The sequence below is a fragment of the Taeniopygia guttata genome, chromosome 7 (genome assembly GCF_048771995.1).
Source record: "Taeniopygia guttata chromosome 7, bTaeGut7.mat, whole genome shotgun sequence".
Taxonomy (NCBI): Eukaryota; Metazoa; Chordata; class Aves; order Passeriformes; family Estrildidae; genus Taeniopygia; species Taeniopygia guttata.
Genome location: NC_133032.1, coordinates 26290599 through 26305711, shown reverse-complemented (window position 1 = coordinate 26305711; position 15113 = coordinate 26290599). Strand labels below are relative to the sequence as shown.

Genomic DNA, 15113 nt, shown 5'->3' with positions numbered 1-15113 from the left:
AGAAGGTCAAGAGCCAGCTCTTAAATGCTTGTAATGTAAGGCTTTAAGAAAGAGAAAGCTAATACTTAACACTTTTATCAATTTTATTCACAATGGTTGGTCCTGTGAAGTACTTAATAATCTCCCTTCCTGTTAGAAAGTATGCTAAGCACATTGATGGATAATGATTTTTATGAAAATAGAACAAACTACAAAAGTGATCTTGAGTCAGATTCTACACTCCTCTGCAACAAGAGAAACAATGCTAAGACTGAAAATCTGAGAACAGGATCCATGCAGTAAGCAGAGAACAAAAGTGCTTCAGGAACAAATTATTATTATAAGCAATTCCCTCAGTCCAGATGGATCTTTGGGTTTGTTTTTTTCCTTCCTCTGATACAGTTAAACTTTTGCTGCATCATCCTGTATAAAAGAGAAGCATCTCAGCTGCTGTTCTTGCAGCCTCTCTCTTTACAAGCAGTTTGTGTATTTCCTGGCCATACTGACAAGGGATTTGCCTTTGTACTGTACTGTGTTCCCAGATGGTTTCATGACCTTGTGCCTTGCAAGGAGAAATTCAGTTGATGTTCCTCTGACTCTCAGACTCAGAGTTTGTCACTTCCTGAATAACTACATTTCAGCAGCTTATTTGCTGATTTAGAAAATATCCCAGGAAAACTATTTTTAAGATATCCTTGTCCCCATTACCAACATAATGAAAACCACTTTTCAACATGTGTGGTAAATTCTTCAAAGGAGTGTCTGCTAATAAGTGCTAAAGACTACTTAATTAAAATCAGAAACCTTCCCTATGCTGGATGAATAAATTTTGCATCTCTCACCCCAGGCTATATTTAATACAGTGTTACTAATAGCAGACACTCCAACTAATATCCATTCCTCAAGTGGAATTTAAACTGCTTTATAAAGACAGACATAAAACAATGAGGAGGAGGTGATAATATTTGAGTATGTAACTGTGTGAATTAAAAGTTCAACAAAAAGTTGAAATGCCTTGTACTGTAAGCTCCTTGGAAAAAGAAATGCCTTTGCTTTATTTCATCTCGTGATGAACAGTACATAAATAATTGCTACAACTCCAAACAGATGTGACTTTGGGTTTGACAAACTGCACAGTGAATCAGCAGCAGGATCAAGGACAGGCTTGAAGTCTGTCCCCTGGATGCATTTGCTGAGCCATCGCTCTACTTTTACCACAACCTCTCTTGACCAATGCTTTAAAATGCTGAATTAGTTAATGTTAAGTTTACGTATATAGTTTTTTAGTAGTAAGACACTTCCATCCAGAGATATTCTGAACATGGAGGAAAGTAAGTCTTTGCTCTAACAGTTTTCTATATGAACAGTTGTTTTTGATTTTGAGTCTCAAAGCATTGGATAGCTGGCTGAACCATGCACGCAGCTCCTCAGTACTGTCAGTGTTAAATGTGAAATGGTGCAACCAGGGGGATAAATAACATTAGGGAACTGAGACTGCACAAAGGAAACAACATGGCTCTTGTGCTTTGGAACAATGACAAATTTTGGCCACACAGAAGTCCTATAAGTAAAAGTTATGGAAAGCTGGGAAGTTTTTCTGAGCTGTTGCTGCATGCACTTACAGTGATTTCCAAAGAAGCACCACAATTGTGAGTTTGTGTGCTATTAAGCTTGAGGAATGTTTCTGATGTGGGCACTTACCTGCTCGAACCCCTTCGTAGAAGTCATGGCCTTTCTGAAAGATTATTAAAAAAAAAAGCTGTAACATGACAGATTCTATTTATCCCATCTTTCCCTATCCCACTTCTGCTTGAAATGCAAGTTCTCAAGATTCAGTTAAATCCCACTTGTACTGTTCTTTTCTAGGCCTACTTTGTCTTTACTTATTAAAGAGCTGTGTATCTTCTTGCTTAAATGCAGCCACATCTTTTAAAACCAGTCTGTTGACCTGTAGCTGGTCAGGAACTGTGCCACAGTCCCAGTCCTCTCTGTGTAACACCTCAGATCTTTTTCTAAAGAGGTTCATGTAATGGGGCTAAGGTGTGCAGCATCAGAAATTCTTTTGAGAAAGGCCAGTCTTCAGGAATTGTGATATATTCTGCATACTTGGAACATTTTGTATTTAATTAGAATCCTGTAAACATCCAATTGTTTTTTAAGGGAAATGTAAAATTTAAATCCCTAAGCATTCTTCACTAGTAATGGAGCCACAATCTTAGTTTTAGTCAGGCACACATCAGAATTAGACAAATTTTCACTTCTTAAAGTATTTACTTTAACCATCACAAATAACTGGACACATAAAAACCTTATTTTAAAATGTAACAAAACTAATAATAAGGATGTCATGGCAAACTCTGTAAGGAATTTGTTCAGGTAATTCAGTTAGCAGCTCTGTTCCACTGGAAGGATCACTTTCTCATATGCTATCCAAGTACTCAGCACTTAGTACAAATGGCACTAAAATCTCTTGCTGTGATAAATTTTTCATAGACAACACTCTTGAAAGGCAGTGATAAACAACTATTTGCACCCTGCTGCTGGGAACTGAGGGCTAAGTAATTTGAATAGAAAACCTGTTCAAGAACACCAGTTTTAAAACTACAATCCAAACAGGAAACTATATATTAATGTTTTCATACTTTAACAGAAGTCTTCTACATTCCCATCTGACCATCATTAATGTAGTGTCCTTTACATTCCATATAATAACATGAAATGAGAAAAAAGTGACAGCCTCACAAACACGCAGAGATGATACTGAAAGCTAAAACCTATAAGCTCTTGATGAAAGCTACATAAAATTTTTAGTCTCTGGTAAACTGTTCTCCCCCTGTGGCTGGAAAGGGACAAGGGGCTCAGCTGTTGCTTACCATGCATGCTTGGCTCAGTCTGTATTCCATCCGGAGTACCTCCTGTAAGCTCATGGAAGCTCCTTCTCTGAGCTGTCTGAGAGTCAGCTTTAAAGATGTAGGTGACATCTTATTAATAGTCTGGGGAAGACATTAACATTATTTTTATTTTCTTCAATTTAGACACTTTTTCAAGTCTGTCTTTTGTGCATTTTAAACTTTGTGAAGTAAATTATGGCTCTCTTCTCCCTGAGCTCCCTCTGTGACACCTATTCCTCCTGCTCCCTCCCACCAAGCTGTCACATTAAATGAACTTTCCTGCAAAAGCTTTGATCAGCAAGATCTCTTGGATGTGTGCCATCACTTGTGGAAAACTTAGAACTCCTAAGGTCCCATCATTTAAGATAAAATTACTACTAGCCAGAGAAATTACTGTAGTTTGAAAGACATTTTCAAGGAGAATCTTTTGATAAGTGAAGATAAGTGTTACAAGCAATTATACTTTGGTTTTGAATATCATATATATATATTCATTTAGTGTGAATTACTCTTAGATTTACTGATATTGTACGTGATATTAGTATTCCTTAGCATTTAAGTTTTATTTGGTACAGTAGAGTAATAAGGTAGTAATAGAGAGATTGGCAACAAACTTCAAGTCGTTGCTTCATGATCATTGGCAAAGACCAAATGATATGCAAAGAAGAAATCTGTGGAAGAAAATATCACAATAAACCAAACATATTTATCCAGCTTTCCTATCTAGGATCAACAGATACTGAACTAATTTAGCCCTACATTACTCTGCTGATAGAGGCTTGGAGGTCTTGCCTTACTTCTCTTGACAGAAGCACAAGCTATAAATATTGTGCCACAGACAGGATTCTTTTAAAGCACACAAACAAATACTATAAATCTGGCTCTTGGGAGTATCTTTTGGTGAACTGCATGCCAGTAAACAGTAGGGGAAAGTGGGGAGAAAGACAAAATCCTAGTTAAGGAAAAAGAACTGAGCTTTAAAGCTTCACAGGGTTGTGGGGAAAAGGAGCTAAATCTTATTGTTGCTTATCAGTTTTCTTACTCTAAACACAATCCCCCTTTCTCTGTAAACCCAAATAGAAGATCTGTATCATTCATGGTACAATAGACATTTCCTGATAATTAGGACATTTTTATCACTATTAAAAAGCAGCAGATGGTAAGATTTGCCTCTTTACATTATTGTCATTGCAGACATTAGGCTCCTTACCACAGCCTGAAATGGCAGGTTTCCAGTCATCAGCAGCAACATTTTTTTCTAGCTCCCAATTACTCTTCATCCCTCCAGACACCAGCTGATACAGCAGTGACCCATTTTGCCTAGTTAAGCTGGAAAACATGTGATTGCTATACGAGCAGGAGTCTGTGGAATGGTGCCTTCAAAGCACTGGCTCTGTAGTTCTGTAACTTGCATGTAACCACTGTGCTTGAGAGAGAAGCTGGCAAAGAATGAGCCAACACTGGCTCCAAGTGCCAACAGTTCCTCAGTTGTGGTCAAGCTCTCCAAAAATGAGCTGCCCTTCAGCAAATTAAGAAATCTGCTGTACCTCTAACTACATAACTCTGTAGGTCCCACATGGGTGACAGCTCTTAACTGGACCCCTTATTTCCTCTAAGATGCTCTTGCTGGCCTTATCTTTCAGCTGGACCTTTTCTCCGTTGAGTTTCACATTCTGTCACTTAGAATAGAAAGTCTTTGCTCAGACCAGGTTAAATGCTATGCAGATGGCTCCAGGGGTGAAATGGTCATGGCAAGTTCTGGTCAAAGCAAGCACTGGAATGGGGAAGATCTGAAAACAGCACCTAAGGCATCTGCTAGATGCACTAGACTGGTTATCTTGGCATATCAATGAGGCTGAAGGTGGAGGAGGTACTGACACAAATCAAGCTGGAGGAAGAGGAACATGGCAGGAAAATGGGTAGGTGTAATTGCAGAAAAATGAGTCACCAGTGTAGCTATAAATACATTCTCTGTACAAAGAGGAAGGGATTGGTACTAGGGAACAAGCCTGAAAAAGAGACAGGATAGGCTGGAGTGGGGAGTACTAAAATGCAAAGAAGTCTTCATAGAAGTATTTGACATCTATTCCAGTATCTTTCAAACCGTCTTGATTTTGACACAATGATCTCAAAAGCTCTCAGCTGAATTTGCCGGAGACTGAACACCAATAAAATGCTAACAGAAGGTGACTGAATTAAGTGGCACTGACACAGCAGATTTCCTTACAAGCATAAAAGTGGGAATAGTGACTTTCTTTCACTTAAAAGCCCCAAAACCTCCCAGAGGTGTCCAGTGCCTCACTTCCCTTGCAATAGATGAAGACATCCATCATTTACTTTCTGAGCTATCAATGCATTTGTTCAGCCACAGGGAACGGTCCTGGAGGAGCTCTGACAATGTATGAGGAGTATCTATCCAAAGATACACAGGAAAGCTGCCCAAAGACAGAGCATCACTCTCCCTGGTCTACTAACAGAATTTCAGAATGCTTCTTTGAATTCAACACTACCAAGCTTCACTCCTGCAATCTACCTCACCCATTTGCTGCACACACATTAAAGTTTCAGGAGCTATTATGTGCATCCCAGGCTGATCAGCAGATCTGGACAATGGACAATGTGTCTTGTAATCTTTGGTCTGCAGTGTCCTGCACAGTACATTGGCACTCATTCAGTAACAATGAAGGGTTCTAAACCATGAAGTGTCAGAGCTCAGGAAGTGCACTGTCCTGCCAAAAACCTCTAAGAAAGCATTATGTGAAAACCAAGTCAAGTATCTGATGCTTTTCAGGTTTAGCCCCTGCACTTACTTCATCCCACTAGAAATAGTACACCTGCCCCTCAGATTAAAGCTTTTTGGCTCATGTAAATCCTGAAAACAAAGTAGCACTACAAAGTTTAAAGGTTTGAAAACTACTGAGTTCAAAGTGTTAGTATTCTAGCTTTCTACCTGTTTGTAGCTGGGTTCAAAATGTGGTGTAAATCATGAAGTCATTCTCAAGTAGGATTTTAACAACTTTATATTCTTCTTCACACAATATTTCAGTGTCAGATATGTGACAGCCTGCCAAGCAGGCATGTTTTGAAGTACTGTAGGTCAAAGAGACCAGGGTACTCGGGATAGCATGGCATACTTGGATTATTGCAGAACTAGGAGTTCCATTTTATTAACCTTCTTGATCCAAGGTACAAGGTCCCTCCAAATTTGGATATTTGTATTAAAATTTCAGTTAAGGCTTATTCCATGAGCTTACTTATATGTATAATAAATACAGGAACAAACAAGGAGAATTAAGCATAGACATTGCAGTTACCGAATCAGCTGATAGGATATTTATCCGGTGGATTTGCTGTTGTTCCTGGACACTAACATGAAACCTTGGTTTCACAACCTTGCCTAACCCTACTGCGTAGCACAGCATGTCTGCTGTAAGAAACTCCTCTGAAGCTGAAGTATTTGTTCACACTAAAGTCTTGTATCTGATAAAAAACGTGTGATTTGTTTCATGATGATTTTCCCACGAATTTCTGCACGGACTGAAGCAAGTCATGCTAACACAGTCTTATCTCTTACAGAACAGATAATTGTTCTGAAACTCTAATCAACTCCAAGGACATTCATTTATGAATCACATGAAAGAAAAAAGTTGTTATACAGTCCTATTAAAGACATAAGAGAACAGAAAAAGCAACAAAATAGCCTTTTTTGTTGTTGTTCAGGAATTTAAAAAACCAGTTACATAAAATCAGAACTTTGAAGTAGATGACCTAATTTAGTAATCAATAGGTTACTTAGTTTTAAGTTCTGAATTAAAACTGTTAAACAAATATACTATAATAAACAATAAGACAAAAGAACAAATAATTCTTTGTTGTTTTCAACAACCGCTGAACCTAATCAATAAAATATGAACAGATAGTATTTTTATTCTGGCACCAACTCATTTGACTGTTTTATTCAATGAAACTTGGAATACTAGGGGAAAAAATCAACTTCACCTTTTATTCAATTTTGCTTTTATAAGACATATGCTAAACTCTTGCAATGTACTAGATGTACTGGTTGGCACAAAGATAGTCTTAGAACCTCCTTTCTCAAAAACTATTTGATAGTTCCAGTGACATTTTGAATTTTTTTTTCAAAGTGACAGGTGCCTAATGTGAATACTACCTTATAAAATTCCTTCTGCTCATATCAAAGCCAGAGATGATGGATGTCTTATTTTACTATGAAAGGAGGATTTCTTCTGTGAGCTGTAACTAAAGTTAAAGCAACCCTTTTGTTGGAGGAACACTTCAGTTCTATCCAGTTGGAATATTTCACTAGCTCCAAACAAAACTTTTACAAGGCACCTGAACAAAGATACTTCAAAGGAAAAAAAGAAAATACACATATTATTTATAAATGAATGTAAGTTGCTTCTTGCTTTTGAGGCTGAAGTATGAATTATGTGTGTAGCACTGCTGCATGTTTTTTGAGTTGTGACTACATCCAACACTCAGAAATGCATTAGAAAGGTCAAAAAATACTTTGTGATTATAATTTTTTTTGCTGTTTACCCAAATGAAATATCTGGAATGGAAGAAAAGCAACAACACTGTTCTGGCACTATTTTATTCCAAACCTTGGCAATATAATTAGAAGCTATAAAGGGAATACTTGTTCCCAACAACCCCCTGACCATGGGGAGGAGGGAAAAAAAGGGGAGTTTGTTTTTTTTTACTACATTACAGTTTTATGCACCATATGATGGTGCTCACATTGTGTGATTTTACAGGACTACCCTTGTCTGAGTAGAACTACTGAGAATCCCTCAGGACTGTGTGTGAGAACCTGAGGCTCTCAGTCCAAAGCCCTATAGGGTAACTAAAGTCTGCCCTATGATAAAAAAACATAAAACCAGACTTAAAAACTCTAACAAAAATGACATAGAATACTTTACCTCTAGCTGCTTCATGGCAAAAGGAGAACCATCTTGCTTTAACTTTTTAACAATTTCTTCCATACTATTTGCTGAAAAAAGACTAGAAGAAAAAAAAATCAGTTAACAAGCTGCTTCAGTCTCTGTTTTACCTTTGCAGGGTCAGTAACACATTAGAAACAGAGCATAACCAGCTGATTTGGCTTTTCTTAGCAATGTCTTCCATGTTGCTCAGTAGTGTTTCACTAGACTTTGATAACAAACTCTGGTATTTATCTATAAACTTCAATTACTACCATCAGTCTTAGCTGTATTTTGTAATATGGCAAATCTTTAGCTATCAGCTCCATTCTACTGGTTTGGTGTCAGCATCTTTTATCTCTAAATGTAGTTACTGCCATCCTTCTTGCAGAGATTTAGCTCTTTCTTATCACTCTCACTTATTTCTCCTTTCCTTAAGTTCCAAGCTGTCACAGAAATGGCCTTTACCCATTGAGTCCTGGAAATGTGTTAGGTGACAGTTCCTGTTTAATGGAACGGTTACTCTCATAAATTCCCAATATCGACAGAAAATGTTCATTTTAATGTGCCATGGCCTATGAATCAGACTACTTTGCCCAAGTATTTAATGTAGTGATGAGTGAAATACTTAATGAGGTTTAGATAAAGCTTTCTAAAGATAAAATTTAACTTAAACTTGGAGGCAATTTCTCTCACTTTATCTGTGAAATACTGTTACTAGATTTAACTTCATGTTCTCTACCCACAAGAATAAAAAATTTTAAAATAATGGTGAATACCTGTTAATCTTCTCCATATGTTCTTGAAGAGCAAACTCCTTTTCTTGATCAATTGTGCACTATTTTAAAAGCAAGTACATATTTTACTTGGTTTTACTTGGTTATTTTAGACTGAAAAGTGTTTAAAAAAATTTCAGTGACTTGTGTTCCAGAAATACCGTATCATAAAATGAACTCATAAGACAGTGCAATTTTTAATGAATTAAAATTTTGCAGTGAGTATATATGAACTTGGCACTATCCTGTGAATGTTAAAGATGTTGCCTCATACTGCAGGGCTTGCTCTGAGCTACTATGTATGCATATTGTCTGGGTGGTTATCTTGTACACAAGTAATTCTGATTATTCTATCAAAACACTTCTGTGCAATGCACTAGGAAAGTCAGTGCAGATAAATCTTGAGATTGTTTTTAAAAACAACCTTGCATTTTCTTTAAAATATACAGGCCTATGTTTAGCCTTTTTTAATGACCAAAAAAAAAAAAAGAGCATTTCTCTTCCCTCTCTTTTCTATGTCATTTAACAAAATTTTATTTAGGCATAGAAAGTGTGTGATAGATCCATCAGCCTTCTTTAGGAAGGGTGTCAAATGTTTCACATCTTCTGGCATTGAGGGGTTTGGGACATAAGCAGATGTTTCAGGAGCAGCAGCTGAAGCTGAAAAGGTTCCCTGGCATTTCAGCTCTGATAACTAAAAATACAGTTTCCTTTTCCATTCAGTGTAATCTTGTAAAGCAGGATACTGCAACATATAATCACTCCTATTTCACAGCATTCTGTTTTGTCAAAATAATCAGTACTATGATGTAAATTAGCTCATCCCATTTATTTTTTCCAATTAATCTTATTTATGAATTTAGTCATTACAAAATAGAAATAACAAGAGTAGAGACAGCTCATTTGAAAGCTGAAAAACAGCAGAGTAATTGAGTAACATTGAATACTAGTTTGACTCTAGAGGTTTTCTTTTGAAAGAGAACTGCAATGCACATCAAAAGAATTAAAACAGCCACTGATTGTAAAGGCAAACCTTTTACTTTCATGCCCATTGTTACATGGGGCTAACACAAGTATTATGGAGAGAGTGCAATGAGTTTGGAAACTCATTTTTTCAAACATAGAAAAAGATAATCAGTAACATGGATAAAAACATAATGTCTACACATATTTAACAATTTTGCTTGATTTCAGTAATTTCAGATTACCTTCATGTGATAAGAGTTCAATAAATCTGCAATTTTTTCTTTTGAAGGAGATTTCAGTGCTATCAGGTCTTTCTCCAAGGCAGGTAGCTGTTAAAAATAAGATTTAATTACAAGTAAGCAAAACAAAACATGCTACTTGAGTTATTACTATGGTATGATATACATATATAAACACTCCCTCATCCTCCCCAGCTTTGACAGACCCTAAAGAAGTACAGAGCAAACAACACAAGGAGACAGAGTTCATGTGTCAGTGTTGAACCACCCCAATTTAATTATGTCTGCAGTGACCAGCAAAGAACTGCTTCCCAAGCAGCTCCCCAAAGCAGTGCTACAGCTGCAGCAGGTAAAGCCAGGCTGCACCAGCCTGAGAGGAAAGAAAATTTTAATGGAGCGTTGCCTTCACTGCAAACTCTGCAGGTGTATAAATCTCTAGTTTCATACATCCTGCTGAGTAGATCATGCCCTTCCAACAGTGGAATTGTAAAAACAGCACCATTTGCTCCTTCCTTCAAGCAAAGCTGTCACCAGCTGGCAAGTGCTAGAAGGACAGCTTGAGGGTGTCTCACCATCCCTGCTGGCAGGGCATGGCCAGCTCATGTAAGTGCACCTCTGCAGACACCCGTGTTGGTAGCAGGGTATTGGGGTACTGCATCCCCAAAGCTCTCAGTGTGGCTGTGGGCTGTGCCCTGGCCAGCACTGTTGGCACGTTACCTTCTCAGATTCTACAAAATGCGTAGCGATGCCAACTCTGAGCACGTCCCTTCCCTTCAGCCTGCATCCTGTCAGCGCGAGGTAATAGCCAAGCTTTCCTGAGAGCCTTGGCAAGAAATACCCTCCACCTACATCGGGGAAAAGGCCTGCAATAAACAACACAAAACAAAAGTGAAGGGAGGAACTCTTGTACTAATCATCACTAGCAGCAATTTTTTCTTGTCTCGCTTTCATCTTCCTTACATAGGCATAGAAACCTTGCCCAAATTTCTCCTTGACTTGACTTGACATTTCTGGCATCAAAACCCTTCCTAAAAGCAAACTCTTGAACACTTTCCAAACTTCATCCTTCCTACTGACACATACTTTGCAAACATATACCAAAGAAGAATATTTATTCTACTTGCCAACAACTTCAGACAATTTTAGGTGCTTGAAAAATCAAGTGTGTTCTCAGAAAGGAAATAGAAGTGACTCAAAGAATTGTGAAATAATTTGTGCAAGCTCAAACTGGATGCTGCTTTTTCACTGAAATCTTTTATTATGATAAAAATATTAAACACTAATGAAGTGCCTCTTGCACAGCTTAGTTTGAACAAATTTGGGGGCTGAGAATTTAATAATCATTCAACAATATTGCCAGGGTCTTCCTGAAGGTGGAGGAACAAGATGCTGACTTAGTACTTGGCCCTTTGACAGGATTGTGACTAAGCTAATACTAAAAAATAATATTAAACTCTCCAGAGTTTAGTAACTCTCTTATATACTTTTTAAAATCTACAGATTAGGGTAATTTTTAAAAGAATTTGAAGCTGTAACTAGAATTTTAAGTACTTTTAAAAGTTGTATTGGAAAGTATATACCTTCTGTTATATAAATTGCTCACCAAAAATAAATTTAAACATCTTTTTAAACACACTTAAACTTGAGAAAACTTTAGTTTAGCTATTGATTTCAGTATTGAGATTGATTTCAGTATTTAGTCTTGGTTTCAGAAATCTGAATGCATAGAAGCAGGGTCCAATTACTACCTTGAAATCACGCCAATAGTGCATTCATGAAACTGAAAGTCTTTTAAAGAAATTAAAGGTGTTGTGGGTTTTTTTTTCCATTTCAGAGAATGAATCATGAAAATAAATAGAATACAAATGAGCAATAAGAAACTTGTAAGATAGTTGTCAAAGAAGAGGTAATAACTGGTAAAACTCATAAGGAGTTTAAATGGGGTTCTGATAGCAGATGGTAATTTTTCACTCACATGTAATTACTTTTGTTCACAAAAGTCAATGTATGTGTTATAGAAAGACCCTATTCCAAGTATTTTGAGACATGAGAAATTAGTGCTCCCTGAATAGTCCCCCCCCTTGGATGGAATAAGGGGAGGTTTCTTCCAGACAGCAGCTCTTTAGTGTTTCCCTCTTAATAATCTTTATATCTAACCCAACTCAGCTTTTCTCCTCTGGCTCTCTCTTGGTCTTCTTTTTGTTCTGCTGCTTCTAATACTTCAAAAGGTTGGGTTTAGGAGTCACTTCCTATCAGTTACAGCTGTAATATTCTATTCCCACTGATGTGTGTGCTGTCATTAATTGATTTATTCCTCATCTCCCAGGCTACTGAGACATACAACTCTTCTGAAATGCGGAATGCCTTGCTGATACCCTTTAAAAGCCCTGAGCTGTATTAACTCAAATTCACCACTTACCTTTTTTTTATCTGTACTCACATTCTCAAATAGTCTATTCTACATTTTACCTTCTCAGCTTGAGCTATCCCAACAGTGATGCCAAGACTTCTGTTTAGTTTCATGTTTCTATTCATCTGTCTCCCCTTGGATATCCTTCTACTGCAATAAAAAAACCAAACCCAACCTCATGTGAAAGTAAAACCTATCTTAAAAATGTCCTCCAAAGCAAAAAGGCAATTACATTATTCTCTCCATCCACCAGAACAACAACAGCAACATTATTTTTTTTTCTTTTTGCTGTAGTTAAAATAATACTAATGCTGGACTACTGCTCTCCCCACACTCCAGCACATTTCCAGAGGAAAAACATCTTCCTACTGGGATCCATAGTGTCCTTCCACTTGGCCATACACAGGAAATCAGTTCTAAATAAACTGTGAAGTTGATTACCTTAAGTAGCTTTAGAGGCAAATAAACCTAAATTGAATGAAGGTTTCTTTAATTAAGGAATTTACAAACAGGATTAGTGAAGGTCTACCTAATCCACTTTAAACTTACTTGGTTGCATAGTCTGCTATAGCTTCTACTGCATCCTTTTCAATGTTCCTGTCTTCCTTTTTCTCTTATGATTTTCCTCCTCTTGTCCATGTTCTACATATTGCTCTTCCCTCCATAGCACTTCCCATGTTTCTCTTTGCTGCTGGGTTGTCTTAATGCATTCCATACCTGATTTTTGGGTTTTTGTTAGCATTTAGCAATCATTTCCCAATTCCCCAGTGAAGTAAGAGAAGAGCTGTGCTACTGCTGGGCTGCCCAGGCCATGAGCCTATGCCTGTACTGCTGACTTGCAGTCTGTGCCCTGACACAGGTGCAACCGGCTCTGCTGTAATCCCAAAGGCACAACTCTGCATTTGCCAAGCAGAAGAAAGGCAGTGCTGCTACATTCTTACCTTGTCTGGCACAGGGGGTTGGGAATTTATTAATATTGACTTCTAGAAAGCTAAAAACTTAGCAGGGATATGCAAGAAAGTATCCATTATTAGAGTAACAATACCTCAAAGCCCATACCTTATACTTTCGTCCTTTGCTCTCCCCACCAGTGGTTTTTCCACACCTTGCTACTTCTGTGCTGCTTTCCAATGCTTTATCTTATCTATATAGAACTCCTACAGTCTAGAACTGCCTTTTCTTTCTATTTGCTAAGTGGCATATTTATCTACATCCTTTTATTTATGGTGCTGTACAAATGCAGAATAATTGTGTGAAAACAGATCAGCTGAATGAATGTTTTGTTTTCACTTCACAGCAAAGGTGTCATGCCTACTGAAATAAGTGAGCACATGAAAAAGATAAATTAATACAGTATCTAGAGAGCCAGACATTTAAAACACACCCCACAGAGATCAAAACAGCTAAGCCTTTAAATCCAAACAGATTTCAGTGGTTTTATTTCTAAGTGATCCTAAAAGGGGTTTAATTACTTTCTTTCCTAAGCAAGTTCTAAGCTTTTCCTTCACGTCTTCACAGTCTATTTTTGTTTAAATAACTCGTCAACACAATAAATCTGTGTAAAGTACATAGTTCTTGTTAATATAAAACTACTCATATTTTTACCTTTGAAGAAGAAAGTGAAGGTGCTTTTATTATTAGAATAAATTCATACACCAATGAACCTCTGTTTAGTTCAAAAAATACAAATTGTTTATTTCAAATGGTTTTCATATACAATAACTGATTATTAACTTCAAAGCTTAGAAAACTCATGTTGTATTAAAGCTTAAGTTTAGTCTACTAAGCTTTTCCTCAGCAATAAAACAATACTTGGAGGGCTGAAGTAGTTTTTGGCTTTTTTCATCCCAACTTTACTTGTTCAGAAAAATTACATTACATTTATCAGCTAGCAGGAATTGCACTAATATTTCTCCCAGGAATTAAAATGGTAACGAGCTTGTATTTGGGTGGTTTATTATGCTTTATTGTGCTTGACAGTTGCACCAGGAGAATTCCCTTTAATCTGACTCGTTTTTCTTGAGCCATACCTGTATCTTTATGTAGCTCTGGGATATATTTCTTTTTCGTACCTCTCAGAATTGACAAACTGTAGGATCAAACATTAGACAGCAAGGTACATGTTGCTGTTTGAAACAAAAAAAGGTGACACTGAAGACACTGTGATCTTGCCTAGGCACAATCTGTGCACAGTTGTAATGGGTCCACATTAATAATCTACAAGAAAAGCTGGAATTCCAAAATCTGTCTCATTAACATTGCAAAGCAGCTTGTGGTACACCCAATTTGACTAATATTGAGTTCCCAATGTAAAGCTGGTGTACTTGCACTGGGAGCTTAAGAGTTTATCTGTCCCCATTGGTAGCAAGACTTAGTTCTTTTTAAAAAGTTTTCTGCTGACAGCCCTTGTGTCAGTCTCCACAGTCAAGAGGCTCAATGATCAACTCCCAGAATACAGATAAGTTTCTGATAGTTTAACAGAAAGTACTTTCCATATATGGGCATCTCCAGTTCCCTTTTAAAATTCTTTCCCTACCACCAAAGCATTCAGTCACAGACATTTCACCCTGACTACACAGTGAAACCCTAAACACGTTAACATTTGATAATTTCTTAAAAAACTTACCTATTGCTGTTTCTGGCATGGCAAAAACAGTCTTTTCTGTAGCAACTCGAAAATGGCCATGGACTGAGACACCAACTCCCTATACAGGAATAGGACACAGTTATAAAATTACTGGTAAAAAGAATCATAACCACAATTATTGTTATGATTAATCATAAAAATAACAAAAATAATAATTCTATGTAACATACCTCTTGCTTTGCTTTATAATTTAAATAATATTAGATTTACCATATACAGCCCAACAAAATATTAAAAGGCCTTCTATGGTTCAAACACTAAT

At 37.1% G+C, this 15113-nt stretch overlaps 1 protein-coding gene across 3 annotated transcripts in view; it reads right to left on the bottom strand.

Annotated features, from left to right (window-relative positions):
- HIBCH (3-hydroxyisobutyryl-CoA hydrolase) overlaps window positions 1-15113 on the bottom strand; it is a 37117-nt gene that overhangs the window by 3913 nt on the left and 18091 nt on the right. For all 3 annotated transcript variants that reach the window (XM_030277839.4, XM_002191621.7, XM_012575052.5), the window contains exons 7-13: window positions 14831-14909; window positions 10512-10657; window positions 9798-9884; window positions 8593-8651; window positions 7814-7895; window positions 2853-2972; window positions 1681-1714 (exon numbers count right to left, since the gene is read on the bottom strand). In XM_030277839.4, coding sequence (XP_030133699.3) covers window positions 1681-1714; window positions 2853-2972; window positions 7814-7895; window positions 8593-8651; window positions 9798-9884; window positions 10512-10657; window positions 14831-14909 — 607 coding nt within the window. The remainder of the gene's footprint in view (window positions 1-1680; window positions 1715-2852; window positions 2973-7813; window positions 7896-8592; window positions 8652-9797; window positions 9885-10511; window positions 10658-14830; window positions 14910-15113) is intronic.